The sequence below is a fragment of the Haemorhous mexicanus genome, chromosome 6 (genome assembly GCF_027477595.1).
Source record: "Haemorhous mexicanus isolate bHaeMex1 chromosome 6, bHaeMex1.pri, whole genome shotgun sequence".
NCBI classification, from domain to species: Eukaryota; Metazoa; Chordata; class Aves; order Passeriformes; family Fringillidae; genus Haemorhous; species Haemorhous mexicanus.
The window spans coordinates 29,296,566-29,315,757 of NC_082346.1; the positions used below are offsets into that span (position 1 = coordinate 29,296,566).

A 19,192-nucleotide genomic window follows, 5' to 3' on the forward strand; every position below is an offset into this window, starting at 1 on the left:
TGTTTCCTCGTATAAGCTTGCATTTCTCTGAAGCCTGTCCCAAGTGTCTTGAGTAAAAATTATTCTTAGCCTAGATTCCTAACAAAATGGGTCAAGATGGACTCTCTTCATATTCTACTTTAATGCCAGTTATGAACTTATCTAACAGCTTTCTTCACTGTCCAACTCCTACTGTTTCCAGCTCACAAATACTTGTGCTACTGAATCACCTATTTAAAAGAGGCACTCTTCAGTATGCTCTCTATGTTTAAGACAATCATCAAGCCCGCTCTGTCAAAGCAATAATCCATTACTAAAACAGACAGAAATGAAACTTACCCACAACATAGATGAGAATCTGTAGCATCTCTTCTATTAAAACATTATATTGCTTAATCAAATCCTGCAAGAATGAGAGAAATCAGGTTAAAAAACAAAAACAAAAGTGCAGAAAAATCCAACCATCAAGTAACACTAAGCTCAGTCTTCATATCTACTACATTGCTGAAACACTGCACTCTAGGAAGAAATTTCCTTTCTAACAGGCTGGAAAAAATGCCTGCTCTGGTAGAGGAGATATTATACAGCAACTGAAGCGCAAGATTCACATGCAAGAAAAGAAACAGCTAAAAGAAGTATCCCAAATGAAGTATCCCAAACTTTGATATAAGTTTCTTGAGTTGTTATGCTAATAAGAACTGGCATAACAACCCAAGAAATTCCCAACCAATATAAAAGCATGTAGCATGGTTTAAGAGACATAGAAATGCTATAGCAAAATCATTTACATGGATTTTGGTAGATGCCCCATAAAATAAAGGTCCAAAAGGGCAAAACTTGCTTGCAAATTTTGAGGAAGCCTCTCAAATTCCAAATACAAAGTATTTACCTAACCATAAGTTTTACTATGTTTACTGACTTCTAGTGTGGCCTTAAAAATGCAGTTACCAACAGTAGTAATGATGTTTCAGATACTCTATGCTCATAAATTAAACAGCAGAAAAATTTGCTACTTACTTGATCTTTGGTGGGTTTGATCTTTTTGAAAGCATCAGCAAGCTCATATCTCTGCAGTATGAGCAAGAGAAACTGGTTTGGATCCATAAGAGATGCACCTATCTATCAAAAAAGCCAAATTAATATGAACATCCCTTGCTATTTCAAAATCATGCAAATTAAACAGAATTTTTAAAAAATGACAACTATGCAGTGATTCAGAACATTATACCTGGAGCATGATGATGTCTTTATCATACATCTCTTCTCTGCATTTAACATCTTGATAATAGAATACCTAAAAAACAGGAAAACAAAGTAAGAGATATAAAGCAATGCACTACCAAATGTGCATTAGTTAATCTCTGAGGCTTTCCAAACTGTACCACACCTTTATCAAGTAAAGGAAAGGCCACATTTCTTTCACTTGAATGGAAGTGCAAAAAGTTTTTCCACCTATCCAGAAAAAGTCCATGGCATACTTCACACCCCTTTCCAAGAGGGCATAATTCAGTAGCAGCCACTGGAGTTAAGTCAAAACATCCTCCTCCTCCTACCCCAGTTCTCAGAAAGTAAACTCCCGCAGAAATTTCTAAGATTTACTTTGATTTCATCAAATGGTCCTGTGCAAGGTTAGCAGAGAATTTCTGCCAAAGGAAACAAACCCCCCTCAAAAAAAAAAACCAAAAAAAAAACCCAAAACAAAAAAAAAAGAACCAAAAAAACAAACAAACAAAAACAAACAAAAAACCAAACAACAAAACCAAAACCACCCCAAAGTGAAGCCAAAGGAGGCAAATGCAAGGGTAGACTCTTCCCTTTACCTTTACTCTTGTAATAGCAGTCACAACTATTATAAAATGTTTATATGTTTAGCTATAGGGTTCTCAAATGTTTAGTGTGAGACTAAAATAGTTTAACTTCTGTATATAATAATTCCCATACACAATGAGGAACTTCTAACTTTTCATGTTATAAGCAAGAGTACTAACAAGTACCTTTGCAGTGATTATGAGATCTGAAAGTAGCTTACAAGTAGACATCAGCAACAGTATACTATTTCACAGAGCAGCAAAAAGAGTCATAACAGACATGAAAATAACTCGTCTAAGACAGGGAGGTAAGCCACTGCTGAAGATAGAAATAAAACCATGTAACCTACATTTCCACCTAGAAACTTTCTCTTTACTGTAGCAGTGACCGCATGACCTCTCTGCTTGATGAACCCCTGGCAGCATTACTGAGCAACCCTTGCAAACACTAATAGGATCAGCTCAGCACTAAACACTGCAGAGTACCTGGCTTATCAGGGACAGCCCATTCCTCCTCCACATCTCTGCAGCAACCTGTGCAACCAGGACAAGACACCGCAAAGGATATTCTACTAGCAGCTCCACTTGAAATTCTTCCTAGAATTTAAAAAAGGAAAAACAAACAAACAAACAAAGCCTCTGAATAAATCTGCCAGTAATTTATTTTAAAAGTGTAACTCCTAATGAACAAAGATATATTGACAGCTGAAAAATAACTTGTATGTGTGCCATGAAGGTTAGAGGATATAGCTTGAGGCTTTTTTCTTTCCAGAGTATAAATCACAAAAGCATTTGGAGAAAAAAAAAGAAGTATCTTACAGGAGAAACAAACTCGTGCAGTCTTGAGATGGCTCCAGTCTTGCTTAATCGTACATGAAGACCTACAAAACCAAGGAAGAAAAATCAGAAAATAAATCAAAATCAGTGAAGGTTCTCCAACCCCTTCTAAATGTTAGCTAAATCATCTACAATTCAGAGAATTACCGAAAAAAAAGCCCAAGTTTGTTTAGGAAAGACTTCATACTTTCCATTTTTACAGAGAAGATCTATTACATTATCACAACAGTTCTTACTAGGCTTACAAATCATTATTTTATGAATAAATTTATACTAAATGAATGAATGAACACCATCCAAATTGAGATGCTATTTAATACATAATAAATAAATTTTTTATTTCACATTTGGATCATTTATCAGTAGTAAATGAATTCCAAGACTACAAGGCTTAACAGATGGTATCTTGGTATCAAATGATGTGATAAAGAATCTACATCTTAATAATAGCACATGATTTCATTGGTATTCTACAGAAAGCAGTGATTGTATTCTGACTGGAAGCCTGTCCTGGCATTGAGCAAAATATTTCTTTCAGGAGGAGCATTCTAACCATCCTAAGATATATATGACTGGAAACTAAATTCAAGATAAATAATAATAGACATTCATTTAAATAAAGGAGATAGAACCAGAAACACTTCAGAGAAAACTAAGGATCTCATTAACAAGGAAATTTTTTTCTTTCTTGACTGACTTCTATCTTTTCCATTTAAAAAGACGTCCTCCAATCTCCATGGTAATGTTGTTTTGAGAAAAACTTTCCCTTAGTGGGACATATGGGGAACACATCTTCCTGATCATGAGAATGTCACCAAGTCAGAGAGCAACTCATCTGTAAAGCACTTAATCCAAATGTTTTCTGGAGTAAAGAAACAGAGATGGGTGACAAGCATGGCTTAAACAGCAATCAAAACACATCACTTACCAGCAAGAGTCCTAGACAGTGGCAAATGTATGCTGACAGGATCTGCAGACACTCTGTAAGGTCTGCTCTCCAGGGTATGGCCACACAAGTGAAATACTGTCTTCTCCCGAAAGCGGCCATTTATGCTGCACCTCATCACAGCTTTATGGCATTCTCTGTAGGACCTGAGCAGCAGCTCTTCCTACAATTTAAAATACATGCAGAATAAAAAAATCCTACATGCTTTCCTTTCTCTCTTTGTCACACCCAGATTAATTCTTTCAGAACAATTTTTTTTGTGGAGAACTATACTGAATAGTTGTGAGCTTTTGTAAAAGCTATTTCAAAAGCTGTCAGGAAGATCCACAAAAGGCATGCATGCAAGAATCCCAGAAAATTTATATACTTACATCACAGGCACACCACTCCTGGAACATCAAAAGAATGTTCTTGAGCTGCATTTGAATGGCAATAGCTGCTTCCCAGTCAGGGTCCACCTCAATGTGCTGACCAATCTGTCTTTTTATCTCCTCCATTCCCTGAAATGGAAATCCCACAAAATACCCTGTCTAAATCAGTGATCACAGGCTTAACATAACAGAAAATTCCACAGTCAAAAGGTAAAACACATGTAACTAAATTTGATGAGTATTACATGTAAAAGCATGTCTTCTTCACCCACCCAAAACAGGGACTGAAGAATTTAACACTGTAATTGTGTGTTTACATCCATTATAATATTATGGGAAAAAAGAGAAGCTGTTATCTCTTTACAACAGAATATTAGAAAGAAACTATATAAATGTATTTTACCTGCATGCAAGTTAGAATCCTTAGGAAAGAAACAAATCCTTGTAAAAAACGCTCCCTCAAACGGTCTGTCCATACTGTCGGTTTGCTGACTAAGATATACCTGTCCCCCCCCCAAAAAAAAACATTATCATACTTTGCTCAGACTTCTCTTATGCTTGTATTTCAAGAGTTCTTGAAATACAATTGTTATCAATTGCTTTAATACCCTCAATTACATAATCAAATTTCATCACCCTCCCCATCTTAAAGTGCTCAGAAAACTCCCCCAAATACTAGAACTACTAATAACCTGGTGTGACTCCATCACTGGAAATTCAGATTTTTTTCTAAATTCCAAGGTGTTTGGGGTGTAATAAACAGAGTAATAAGGAAGGAAACTACCCCCCCACCCCAAAAAACCCCAAACTAAAACAAACAAGCACAAAAAAAACCAACAAAAAACCAAAACAACAAAACCAAAAACACCCCAAAGTGAAGCCAAAGAGGCAAATGCAAAGGCAGACTCTTCCCTTTACCTTTACTCTTAATATAGAAGTAATTAGTAATAGAAGTCACAAGTATTAGAAAATGTTTATATATGTTTAGCTATAGGGTTCTCTAAACCCTATAGCTAAACGTATAAACATTTATAAACATATATAGTGAGACTAAAATAGCTTAACTTCTGTATATAATAATTCCCATTACTCAGTTGTATTATGTAATAACTCCCGCTACTCAAAACATTACTCAGTTTATTAGCGCAATTTGGTACCAGTAAAAGTAGAAAACCCTATGCAGATAAGGGTTATACAGCTTTCCCAGAACAACAGCAAATGGGAGACAAATCTCCCATATTGTCTTACAGTAGATACCTTTTATTTATTAATGTAAATATTATATGCAATTAGATAATTGAAAATTAAAAAAATGTTTTCATGGAATGTCATTTTGGTATTTCAAAATTTTCATTGAAAAAGAAAACATTAAGGTATCATGCATGATTTTTGAGGGGTTTGGGTTTGATTTTAAAGCAGTTTTACCATCAGACTCTGAACTGAAACACCTCATCATGCTACCAATATTTCTGAGCTGCTCTAGCTTCTCAGCCTTACACTTACCTGAGGTCATATATTACTGAATATACCCGGTTCAGTTTGTCCTGACTGTAGCCTTGGAAGTTGAACTTGTCATTTTTGTCTAGGTACTCTGGAAGCACTTCTAGGAGTGTCTCTGTAATGGTGGTGATTACATTTTGCTCTTCAATAAGATGTCGGGCCTGCAAGAACAAAGTGAAATTTTTTTTCTTCCTGTTTTTGTTAATGTTATCATCAAAATATTTTTCCTTTGAATTCAATCTTTCTTATTAAAAATTCTTTTAAACATTTGCAAAGAGCCCAAGATAAAAAAACTCCCACAGTATTTATTGCATAGGGACACAACTGCTATCAACTATAAAGTTTGTTAACAACTACATATGTTTGTTCAATTCTGACAGCCACCTATATAATGGTTATGCTGTTATTTTTCTAGAAAGATAATGTAGAAAATAATTTTTACATTAGTACTTCAGCCAAGAAACACATAACCTTTAAAATTTATAGATACACTTCCTCCCATATTTCACCCCCACAAGAAGACATTTAACCATTTTTTACCCCCTTGCCCTGTTTTGAAAGTCACATAGACAGGTAAATGTGAACAGCAAATAAATACACAAAGTTTATGCAGAGTACAGTGTGCCAGGAACTTATTTTCATTCCCTCTATGTTCTGTAATGAATTTTCACATCAACTCAAGTTCCTGCTTTCATGTTGGCTTTCGCAAACCTCAAAATCATTCATATTCAACTCAGCAATGCATAGACTCCCTGCCAAATACAACAATCTGCAAAGGTGGCACTACTAGCAATTCTCAAACTTATTTTACACCTCCAGCAGAGCAAAGCTGTACATACCAGAGTAGGTACAGTGAACATCTGAACTGAGAGTGCTGTCACAGAGAGAACTCTGTCATGATCATCACTGATGTATTCTTTTTGCAATGCCTTGTAATACTAGAAAAAGAGTATTGGGGACATTAAAGAAATGTTAGCAAAAACGTTTACTTTTACATTCACAAGAATTACATCTCAGCGTGTCTCTCCCACCTAACAGAAGCAGCTCCAACAAAAACAGCACAATATCCTCAATGCACCAAAGCAAGTCAATATTGCCCCCACTGCCTTAATACTGAAAATTTAACTAAGATTTAAGAAGCACAAATTTAACTGATTTGTCAGATTGGAACCAGAATTATTTCTTGCATTGAACTGCATGGATAGTTGTTCAACAACTGTCTGTAAAAGACACGTGCAGTGGGTAATACAAGTCTTTGTTTGCTTTATTTCAGTCCAGAGAAAAATCAAAAAGTATCAATCATCTTTATCAGAATTAAAAAGTCTCACCCTAAAACAAAACACACTTTGTTTTATGTTTTGTATATTTCTTAATTATTGTACCGAATTTTCAAAAAGAAAGGCCAATTTCAGTTGCAGTTCATCTGGCATTTCAAAAGATACACAGAATAACAACAATATGGCATTCAAACAAGCATATCCCTACATGAGTCTAAGGAACAAACCAGTGACATGGGAATTAATTAACTGCACTCCAATAAAGGTTGAGACAGTTACTGAGGTTCTGCTTGTTTAAAATTCATTATTTATATTGAAACAATTTTCAGTTTGGGGGGAAATTTCATAAAGCTAGTACAAATTCATAGCATAAAAATTAAACCATTTACCTTCACAAATTCAACAGCAAAAAGTTTTTTGTATTCCATTTCCATGAAAAAACTACTGAAGATAAGTTCATGAAGAACCTTCCTTGCCCCTGCAAAGAGCCAATACAACGCATGTCACTTTGCTGTACTAAGATGGAGCTTTTTGTGGAAAAACAGGAACCAATTACTAAACTATAATTAAAAAATCATTAAAAGTCCTGAAATGGTTATGAAGCATAAGAACAAAGTTATTAATTTTTTGGGAGTTTTGACGTTTATTGGTATGTATTTAAAACATCAAGTCACTCAGTGTCAGATGGCATTTTGTAAAAAGATTTCAAGATACATAAAGCACGACAAATTGAGGCGGCAAATACATATCCTAAATATAAATCAGCTCAGCTGTAAAAATTAAGGCTGTATAAAAAATGCAATTAAAAAACCATGAAGAACTGTAATTCTACATGCATAGCACTCACATTTATCTGTATGTTACACACATGCAAAATTTATTTGACAAATCTTTAGTTTATAGCAACATGGATACACAAACCTTTATGAAGCCTTGCATCCCATAGCATCAACTTGCTTATAAAGCAGGGCTTTTCAGATCCAGCTTCTTCCTTGAGACATATTTGACAAAAGATCTGGCGAAAGTCACCTGTAGGGATGAAACTACTCATTTGTACAAGAATGCTTCAATAATTAAATTATATGACACCAGAAAATTAGAATTACATAATTCTATTACTTAAAAGAAGAAAAAAAGAAGGCAATTAAGTAAGAATTACTTTTAACATTTTTTTCTCAATGAACATGCTTCCACATACCCTTTGCCTCACTACTTTCTTCCTATAATTCTTGCCTACCTAATTTAATAAATCCTGTGATGCAGAAGAGTATTTTAAAATGAAAATAATTTAGAGAGCTTTGCAAAGCAGATCCACAAGATGCCTTTACTATGCCAGCACAGAAATGCTCAGGACTAGGAAAGTTTCTGCTGGTCACTGCCTCAGGCCTTGAAAGTCAGTCTTTTGTAGAGTTTCAGAAATTCTTTTGCATTTTCTTGCACCTATCAGTAAACACAGTACTTGAAGCAGTTTTAGGGATCAACATATCACAGTCAACCTCGGATTTTTAACGTTCCAAAATGAGGTCTTATGTTACTAATTTGAAAAGGAAAAGTGAAGAGTCATGAATCAAATTCCTGACAACCTGGAAATAAACATTATTAAATGTTTCTTGATCCATGTTTTACCACTTGAAACAAAACCATGAAAAGAACAGGAACCACCAGACTACACAAAGGTTTCAGCTGAGTATGGAACATCAGGCTCATTGTGTATATATAATATCCAGAAGGACAGGAATGTTTGACTTGAATCTTTGTACTTAAAGACTCTCATAAAACATAAAAGTATCTGAAAACTTACCTGGATACACATCCAACTTTCACTAGAAACTTTGAAATAACCCACACTCAAAAAATTTGTACCAACAGAAAGAACTGTCTGAAGAATTCAGAACAGCAAGAAAATACCGTTGGCAAAATAAATACAAACTTGAAAAGAACAGAACACTAAAACTTGTAAAACGCTGTAAAGAATTACAAAAAAAGTACATTTCTGTGTATTTCAAGCAAGCATTCAGAAAAACTTTGAAGAAATTCACTTTATTAAAGCTTACAAAGGGGCTAAAACAGACCACCAGATTTATCTATCAAGAAGGAGGGTAAGAAGTGAGTAGAGCTTAATTCTATGCATATTTGTACTTTGTGGAGAAATTTTATAATGGCTTTAGTGTGGCAAGACACAGGTATGAAAAAAATAGTAACAAACCAAAAGTACATTGATTCAGAAATCTTTAAAACCATAAACATCAAACACCAGCACAATGTATGAAAGCTTCAAATAGACTTTCCAGTACTGGAAAAAAAAATTTAACTACGATTTTGATATGCTTGTTTTATTGACACTTTCTAATGAATCACAGCTATCAAATCTGAAGCAGAAATTGATGTAAGCAGAGGATGTATGTTTCCACTGACAGAGATACTATGTGGCTTTCCACCAGCATTGAACCGGGAAGCTTTTAAGTAAAGGAGTCACACTGTGTGTGATGCTGAAAGTGAAAATAACAGAACTTTGAGATATTGCTCCATCAGGGAAACCAACACATTTTTTCCAACAAGAAGGAACAGAAAAGTACTGCTATTCACAACCTTGCTGATGGATATCATCACCCATACTACTGCACTATTAATTTCCTAATTAGAAAGAACAAGTACTTTAATTAAGAGAATATCATATACAACACTGCCTAATTCATGTGAATACTGGCATGGCATTATTGTAACAAAACCCAGTAATGCTTACTTGAATAGCTCATGAGTTTGTTCAGCCAAGAGCCAAGGCGCAAGGCAAACTTCTGGTGTGCCATAACATCAGCATGCAGAACCTCCACGTGAAGAGGTCGTTGAGAAACATTTTCAGAATGCCTCTAGGAGTGAGGTAAATATTAGAACATATATAACAAAAGAACATTATTTCATTATTTATTTTCACTCCCCACCATCACTCCCAAGCAAAACAAAGAAAACAGTTTGATGATTTATTTCTAAAGATACCTATCTATCTCAAATGTGGTGCTGTAAATTCTATTCCAAAAAGTTCACAGGCAAATTAAAAAACCATGAAAGTACTAAGCTAAAGACTGTACGGCAGATAAATAAGAGCTCAGTGTTAACGCTAATTAGGCTGGTATGGGGTGATTTTTTGGTGAAAATTACTTTAGGAAGTTACCTTAATTTCTTCTTTTGCTTCCTGACAAGAGGCATAATGCCCTGCCTTAACAGCTCTACGACCCTGTTTAAGAAAATACTGAGCATGAGACCAAGACAAAGCAAACCCAAAGCATTACAAGTCTGATCCTTGCTATGTTTTTAATATATAATAGAAAAAACATCACTCACAGTGCTATTAAACACCAGGAAGCAAATAAAAATTAACATAATTGTCTGTAGAAAAAAAATTATTTCATTATCCAAACTAACAACACAATGACAAAGTAAAGTCTGGGTATCTTATTATTAAATAAGGAAAATTCACGTAACACATAAAAACAGATGAAAGAGATTTCTGCAGAATACCTTCAATACAAACCATATCAGCTTTCCTCCTGGCACAAAGTACATGAAATAGCAGAGTATAACCACAGATGTGTGCTTCCTAAACAAGTTCTCCACACCTGAGAAACAAGTGCTGACTAAGAGTTGCTCAGCCATGTGCCTTTCTTTCCTCAAGCTCCAGCAACCAGAAACAAAGATTCTATAACCAAGTGACTGCAGTAGTAACTCTCAATGATTAGAAGGTGACTCTGATATCCCAAATGCACTAACCTCTTTATCTATGGCAGTTGTATGCAACTGGGCTTCACCAAGTTCACAGCCAAGTGCCCTTTGCAGGCTGTAGATGACATGATCATAAGAATGGTGTTCATCATTGAAAAGGACACAGTAGTAGCTGTCTACCATCTCTCTGCTGGGAAAAAGGTAACATATCATACAAATAAAAGTCAAATTGCAAATACAGTTTAATTGATAACTTGAGAATTATGCCAAATACAATAAAGAGAAAGTTATTCAAGTAAATCAAGCATATCCTTCATGCTAATGACAGCCCCCACCATCTATGCCAGAAAAAGCCATAGAAATTATGTATCAAGTACAAAAGATACGTTTTGAAGTTATCTGATATTCTCATAGAATTTGCTTTCTCTGTTTTATGAACCCATTTATTTTTAATGTGATACACAGCCTTTTTCCATTTTGACAGAATCATTGAATGGTTTGAGTTGGAGGGGAGCTTTAAAGTTCATCTAGTCCAGCCCCCCTGCAATGAACAGGGACATCTTCAACTAGATCAGGTTGCTCAGAGCCCCATCCAACATGACTTTCAATGTTTCCAGGGATGGTGCATTCACCAACCCTCTGGGCAACCAGTTCCAGCGCTTCACTGCCCTCATTGTAAAAAATTTCCTCTTGTATTTATTCTAAATCTACCCTCCTTGAGTTTCAAACCATTAGCCCTTGTCCTGCTGCAACAGACCTTGCTAATAGGTTTGTCCACACCCTTCTCTCAAGCACTTTGGAAAACTTGCTTGAAAATCTGTTCTGCTCTCCTGCCCAGCTCAGTTCTGCTCCCCTGCCCCTTAGCAGCCCATCAGTGTCTCCCAAGACAGCCAATGGCACCTGGTGGGTCTCTCCACTCCTGACATTTCCTCCCCTATGCACTAAGACTTGCCATTTCACTGTAGATCAGGCTGGCTCAGGAGCACTTCCCTTCAGTGACTGATGGAGAACAGTCACACACTACTTTTCCCATGGAGTATCAAAAGCTTTTCTCTTCATAACTCTAAGTCAAATATGCCACAGTGCTGTTTACAGGGATTTCAGCACTATGTCTGCATGAGTATGAGAGTATTTCAGGCAACATTATAATCCAACTTGCTAATGAACTGAAAAGAAAGTTGGAAATATTCCCTACCTAATGATGAGCTCCACAGGCAGTTCCTTCTCTTCCTCCCAGATAAGCATATCTACAATGTATTTTATCACAGAGGGAAACACTCTTCTAGAATGCTCCATAATTTCTTCATTCAACTGACATTCCGAATTCTGTAAAACATGAGATAATATTAATATCGAAAAGAACCTAAAAGAATTTAAAGGGGGTTGGTAGAGTACCTTATCAATATTATAGGAAATTGTACTATAATATGAACACATATACTGTAAGTTATATATACATACTTGCACTATAATCAGGAAATCATCTTTTTCACAATTTTCAAGCAAATTACCCTCACCTAATTTCTTCTTTTCAAAGTTATTTCATCCCAAGGGCTCTCAGTAGTATTCCAGCAGTTCCATACACCTTTCTTTACACATCCATGTTTTATCTAGGCCTAGACTATGAAAGGCCTCATCAAATGTGTTAGCTTCACTTTTTTTTTCAAGCTTGCATTCAAAAAAGCTGTTTAACAGCTTTCTGCATTCAAAAGAGTTGTTTAACAGCTCTCTGCATTCCCACAGATATTAGAAGTTTGTAACACAGACCAAGCAACAAGCTCCAACTGGTAAACAAAATACTCCTTCTGGCAGCTTCAACCATTTTTATCTCTGAAATCCATTAACTTTTTTCAAAAAGCAAAGACGAAAAAAAGAAAGAAAACTTTGTCTCACTTTTCTGTAAGGCCAGTGCATTTCCATTCTTGGACTTTTTGACCAGAACATAAATTATAGTATACATTTGCTACAAAACCATCAGGGATTTGGGGTCTGCTTGCAATGACAAATGCTGAAGTTTTTCATCCTGATTATCTCAGAATGAAGGACTCTGAAAAAACCCCAAATTTTACCTGAAGCTGCTGATTTTCCTACATTCTCTTTAAGAATTCCTTGTAAGATGGCATATTTTTTGCTAATATGCTCCTTTACAAGATAAAACCACCATGAGACAACCTAGCATAAAAGGTTAGTTTCAAGGCACAGAACAGCTTTTTAATTCATAGTGACAGATCATACACTGGAAGTAACTGACAAATGCAATTGTTCAGTAATGCAGTAACGCAGAAAACAGAAAATATTAAAATCAAACTTATGCTGGGAAACCAATTATTTGTAAATAAGAACTAATATACTTAGCAAAGAAAAGAACAAGAGACTGCAATTTCAATTCCAAATGAAAGATTCGAGCACACAAGTCAGGTAGATGAAACTGTCTCCAAACAAAAAGCAAAAAAACCAAAGGATGTCTAATGTTTGATCCCAAACACCTTGACCAAGGATATCCTGATTCAACTTGACTGAACCTGTTACATGAGTTATACAATACACATACATTCAAATACAGGAATAAGCACTTATTTCAAAATAAGAAGGTAACATTTACAAAATTTTTAATTTCACTGTAAGCAATATTCTTACTTCTTTTGGAGAACCTGATGCTCCAGGCTCATGTTTAGTACACAGCGGCCCAGCCTTCCATGCCTCTGTATCCCCACAGTCACAAAATCCACCTCCAGTGGAACTGTGCATCTGGAAAAACCATGTATTTCAGTCATGAAATATGCCATAAAAAGCAAGAGGAAAAGAGCAATGTGAATTATTTAAATCAAACACAAATATAAACATCTACTTAAACACAGAAGAGTCACTGCATAACCAAGGGACTTACCACATCTTTTTTTTGATTAAAGGAAACTTACCAGAGGAGAAGGGAGGTAAAAGAAACTTTTTGAGCAGAAAATAAAGAAGGAAATAGAGTTGCTGCTACAGAAAGGTATGCAAGTCCTAAATAAATTTAACTTGAAAGTAAGTGAAAAAGCCTATGACTGATGAGTGTTTCATAAATGGCAAAATATTCCTGAGTTTATTCATAAATAATAGCAAAGCTTTTGAATGCCTTCTTTAAAATTACTTCACCAAGCTAGAAAATAATATTAAAAAAATGTGTATATTAAACAGACATTTAGTAGTACTTCTACTTCTAAACAAAGAAAAGATTACACGATCAGCATCTAAACACATTTTTATAACTTTAACTTGGCATTGCACTTTCAGAAGTGTACAAATTCTGAGCCTCCATTTTGGCAAAAAGTTCAGTCAAAACTCAGGCAACAACAATTGTCCTTAGCTTCCTCCAAATCTCCAATCTTGTAATAATTCTAAAAAACTCTGACCCAATAAAAGACATTCAAAAATCTGTTATTTACCTGAAACATTTTAAAATAACCTATCTAATTAGACGTGCTTTGAGCAGGAGGCTGGACTAGGTGACCTCCTTAGGTCCCTTCCAACATAAATTATTCCATGAATCTATAAAGAGCATATTCTGTATTCTTGAAAATGCTACAAATCTGCTCCCATCTAACTACCTATTTCCATAACTGATGTTCTACCACAAGAATTTACTTAAAAACACGGAAATGACAACAGCTTCTCAGCCCAGCTGTGGTTCTGTGCTCTGTAATCATTACTGTCTGCTTTCCTTGGGTTTTCACCTTACTTATATCCCAAGAGAATGGCTGGGACTTAGGACACAACTGCCATTTTCAGTCACAGCTCTTTGCTCTGACCTACACTTCCATGAAACTGCCAAAGAGAATAATCCTATATACATTAATAAACACTCCTTTCTCTTTTGTTTCTTCAATTAGCAAGTTGCTGTTCTTAGAAGAAGCTTTACATAGCTAGAAACACAAAAGAGAGAGATTAAGTAATTCATAAATCCCAGAACTTATTTCTTTAATAATAAAATTACTAATGGTTTACATGTAGTTTATTAAAGCCTCAAAAGAACTTCCGTAAAGCTACAAGTAAAATCTTAAAAGGAGATTTTCCTACCTTGTACCGGTGGTTCTTGTGAATGCTATTCTGGAAGCAGTCAATACAGAGCACGCAAGTTGGATCAACTGCACAGTCTCTGCAACAAAAACAGTAAGTGGAAAACTTCCTAAAACAAACTCTTGAAACTTTAATGCACAAAAGAATATGTTGCTTCAAAAAAAAAGAAAAATTGAGATTAACAACAGATTCAAATTATAAAAACATTGACTTTCATCATCTTTCTGTGACATGGAATAACCAGTCTTGTTAAGTTTGAACCATGTACTCAAATCTTACATCAAATCCTGCCAAAAACATGCTCAATTTCCACTTTCAAAACTTGCTTAGAAAAACTTTTTCTGGTTTTGCTAAGAATAAGCAGCTAGGAAAACCAGTGAGGACTCTGAATTAACCTTTATTATTGTTTCCAACATCAGTCAGTAGTCAGTTTGCTCATTAAACTTTTGCTTCACTTCTACTAGGTTATGTTTCTAACTTTTAAAACAGAAGTTAAAATCTGAAAAGCATTCCTTACTAAGTAAGCCAGGAATGCATACTTTGAAATGTAACTTGAGAAGTTTCACTCATGCATTTAAATAACCTGAAAATATCATGGGCAATCTAATTCCATTTTATCCAATGTTTTACATACATACTTTTATATATTGCCTTTTTTCTTAAAAAAGGCACACTTTTTTCCTTAAATGCAGTTTTATTCTATGCAAAATGTGGATGACAGGTGCTAAATGACAACATATCAAATTTTTTACTCTATACTGTTGTTCAACATTTAGTTCAAGGCTCTTTTACAACTAAAATATCATGGTAATTCTGATTACAGAAATAGCTTCCTTCCAAACCTTCAAATGATAATCATCATTACAATAATTTAATACTTCAGTAACATTCATTTATTACCAAAAATCTACTGAAAGATGAATCAAAGTAAAAAGAAGACACAAGTGCCTGCTAGATCTGAAATTCAAGACATTCAGATTTTGGAACTGCAGAGTATCTTTTATTTTTAGCATTTTAGAAGCCTAAAGCAAACAGATACCTAGCTTCAGTTGCAGTAGTACAATATAGTACCTTGTATAAACACTACCAGATTTTTGCAAGACTGCAACTCAAAAAAATAAGAGACCAACTCAGACATTAGCTTTGTCTTTTAGCCTACTACCATACAGGAACTCTGAAGAGGTAGGAAGAGAATTATTCTTGTTCTAGCAGCACTAAACTACCTTGTCCTGCTTTTTCCTTTGTACAGCTGTCCCACTCACTATACACTTTCTAGTACACACAAGAGGACTTCTTCCAAGGCCATTCTCCTTCCATACACAACACTAGATAATTCCTAGAAAAGGCTGAAGAGTATGTGATTGATTAAAACTTTACAGTGAAATTCATAAAGAAAGTTTATTGAGAGCTTTTATTTTGATGCTTCCTGTCGCTATGGAACACGAAAGAACACAGGCGCAGGCGCACACCGCTGCTCTCAAGGTGAAGAGTAAAAAGGGAAGTTTACTTTCTGACTCTAACATTTACAGTTTTCTAAAAGTGACAGTGGATTGGAGGGTGACAGTGCCACATCTCCAATAACACTGAACAAACTAAAAGTCTATCAAATTTTTTTTCTTCGATAAAAGAATGCAAAACAATGTGTTATTTACAGAAAGTGTGTGAGAAAGTTCTCTACAAGAATGTCAACATCAGAAGGCTTAGAAAATCTTAAAAAATCAAAGCGACAGCTTTGTAAATTCTAAGGGATGGATTTTTTACTGATACTGCTTTTCATCCTTAATAATATTCTCTCAGTATTTCTAGTCAAGTTTTCTAGGCTTTTATTCATGATACTCATTAATGTATTTGTATTAATTGGAATTAATTAAATTAATTCTATCAAATCAATAAGCTGCCACCTTTAATAAACTGCAGGATGAGAAAAAAAGGTGAAAAAATTACCACTGGTCACACAGCTATTGCCAAAGCAAAGGATTTATGCTGCTCAGAAATACTGGATTCTGTTTCAGACTTTGAAAGGGTGAGTACTGTATCCCTCAATTCAGGTACAGACTCCACACGCATACATTATCATCCAACACTTTTAACCAACAGCTTTCAGTACTTTTAGTAACCTTTGCATTTCCTTCCCCATTTCTCTGCCACAGCCTTCTTTCCATATGCAATGTCCCTCACTCTAAAGTGGTTTGAAACGGGAAACAAATGCCAGCATCAGTTAAGCAAAGAATTCCCATGACACAAGCAATGACTAGTTAGCAGCACAACTAATTTCATTACAGCACTTTGCTGCATTACCTCAGATGAGAACACTCATGACAACACACTGTCATCCTCACCTGCAAGAGTATGTTGTCTCCCCTCCTTTGAACACCTTTCCACAGAGCTGGGAGGTTCCACTCTGCTGTAGTTTCTCCAGGAATATATCTGGGTCCTCCCCAAACAAATAACATTCCAGGGGATACAATATTGCTGCCTGGACCATTTCTTCTTGTTTCTCCACCAAGGGGTCCATTTCAGCTGAGTAAATATTTGGCACATGTTTTGCCAAGCACTGTAAAAATGTAGCTTGGAAGTCGAATCTTTCATCACACCACTGCAACAAAAAGTACATCCATGGATAAACAAACAAATAAGTAAATATTAAAAAAATAGGATTACACGGTTCTACTGTGAATTCGGAGTTCTTTCCAACATCAGAAGCCAGTTCTTAGAGCAATAAAATCCAGGAAACCATGGATTTCCAATGATTTCTCTGCTATTTTCCACCACCTCTGTTCCTCTGAAGTCTTCCACTAAAACACTCTAAGGCAAGAGCTGGCAAGTGCAATGTTACTGTAGAGAAACCCATGCGCTAAATAATTTTCAACTACACTCTTCCCCACCGGCCAACCAACACACAAAGTTCGATGTCTGTTCAGCTGCTGACAAATGGAAAGAGTTACCACAGGGAAAAGTTTGGGATTCATCCCTTTGCCTGCTGATAGTCACAAAACATGTACCAACTTAATGGTCTTCTGAAAGCCTTGTTGAACTGATTATCAGAGGTCAATAGCTGCTGAGGAAGAAAGAGCCCAAATGATGATACAAGCTTAGTGTCATTGGGAGGCCAGGCTAAAACGCAATTTCTTTTTTGTAAGACAATTAATGAAAGTACGTGTGTTTTGACTTGAGTTTCTTAGTCCATAACTTCACATCCATCTTCTTCACTTCTCCAAACAGTCCTCTCCAGTTGTCCTATTTCTGTCTTTCAATTTGGAATATTATTTTTTTTCATATTATTCCCATGATTTAGAAATAACTTTTGGTTTTCTCTATTGAAAATCAGTCAAGGCTCTAAAAGATAACATCCTTTCAAACACAGTCTTGGTTAAAATCCAGATATCATAGAATATCCTAAGTTGGAACAGACTCACAAGGATCTTTAAGTCCCCGACAGGACAGTCCCAAGAACTGCACCATATGCCTAAGAGCACTGTCCAAATGCTTCTTGAACTCTGGCAAGATTAGAGCCACAGCCACTTCTCCAGGAAGCCTGTTCCAGTGCCCAGCCATCCTTTGGGGGAAAAACTTTTTCCTGATATCCAACCCAAATCTCTCCTGATGCAATCCCATGCTGTTCCCTCAGGTCTTGTCACTGGTCACCACAGAGAAGAGGTCAGTGCCTGCCCCTCCTCCTCCCCTCGCAAGGAAGTTGCAGACTGCAATGAGGTCTCCCCTCAGTCTCCTCCAGGCTGAACAGACCAAGTGACCCCAGCCGTTCTTCATACAGCCTTCCCTTCTAGGCCCTTGGCCATCCTTGCGGCCCCCTCCAATAGGTTTCCATCCTTCTTATATTGTGGTGCCCAAAACTGCACAAAAGACTGAAGATGAGTGCAAGAAAATACATTTGTAACTTCATAAAGCTCTAAAGGGTATTTTCTCCAGGCCAGCAAGTAGGGAACGAGCAAAGCAACCACAAAAGGGCTCAGACTGAAAGAAGGCTCAAAGAAACAGACTATTTAACTTTTTACGTGAAAAGCAAAAAAATCCTCAGTCCTCTATTTATTTATTTGACCATTTATCTTCTTTAGCATTACCCTTCGGTAGCCCACTACCTCATTTATCATGGTGAAATGCATGGCAGAAGCTGATGGAAAAGATAAGCCATGGATAATGTGGTCAAGCAGAATAGCAGATTTGCCCACAATCATATTAGAATATTCTTATTTTGTAAGTGCAGCAGCTTGATCAGTCTAATCAGATTCCTTGAACCACAAAGCATTCACACCTATCCATTATTATCTGAAAATGAAGACCCAACAATGAATTGAAAGGAACCAGTTATTTTAATTCCAAAGCTAACAAATAAATCTGGTTTTGCTCAAGAATTTCACCTGAGCAGTAAGCACCACTGAAATTATTTTATTGGTCATAAAAGCTGTAGCATACACACATATGTAATATATATGCAATCTGTATACATATACATACATGCACTTAAATATAGAGGTATGTATTTATTTTCATATATTCAGATCTGAGGAACAAAAAGAAAATGAAACTAATTAAATGGGTGCCTTTTTATTTTAATTAACTTATTCAAATTTTTCAACTACCAAGCAATACTTTTATTAAATAAAAGTGATGCTTACCCAGGGCATAAAGACACTAAATTGCAAAAAATGACAAGAAATTAAATCCAAATTTATCAGATACTTG

General features: G+C 35.7%; 1 protein-coding gene across 4 annotated transcripts in view; it reads right to left on the reverse strand.

Annotated features, from left to right (window-relative positions):
* Nucleotides 1–19,192, reverse strand: part of UBR1 (ubiquitin protein ligase E3 component n-recognin 1) — a 67,553-nt gene that overhangs the window by 39,464 nt on the left and 8,897 nt on the right. For 2 of the 4 annotated variants that reach the window (XM_059849564.1, XM_059849562.1), the window contains exons 2-20: nt 16,831–17,087; nt 14,492–14,570; nt 13,073–13,183; nt 11,631–11,761; nt 10,484–10,622; nt 9,888–9,950; nt 9,462–9,585; nt 7,640–7,747; nt 7,108–7,196; nt 6,281–6,379; nt 5,445–5,602; nt 4,345–4,444; nt 3,942–4,070; nt 3,553–3,733; nt 2,607–2,668; nt 2,274–2,384; nt 1,208–1,273; nt 997–1,098; nt 319–382 (exon numbers count right to left, since the gene is read on the reverse strand). In XM_059849564.1, coding sequence (XP_059705547.1) covers nt 319–382; nt 997–1,098; nt 1,208–1,273; nt 2,274–2,384; nt 2,607–2,668; nt 3,553–3,733; nt 3,942–4,070; nt 4,345–4,444; nt 5,445–5,602; nt 6,281–6,379; nt 7,108–7,196; nt 7,640–7,747; nt 9,462–9,585; nt 9,888–9,950; nt 10,484–10,622; nt 11,631–11,761; nt 13,073–13,183; nt 14,492–14,570; nt 16,831–17,087 — 2,173 coding nt within the window. Of the gene's footprint in view, nt 1–318; nt 383–996; nt 1,099–1,207; nt 1,274–2,273; nt 2,385–2,606; nt 2,669–3,552; nt 3,734–3,941; nt 4,071–4,344; nt 4,445–5,444; nt 5,603–6,280; nt 6,380–7,107; nt 7,197–7,639; nt 7,748–9,461; nt 9,586–9,887; nt 9,951–10,483; nt 10,626–11,630; nt 11,762–13,072; nt 13,184–14,491; nt 14,571–16,830; nt 17,088–19,192 lie in introns of all 4 variants that reach the window. The other 2 variants (XM_059849563.1, XM_059849561.1) reach the window with 1 other exon arrangement.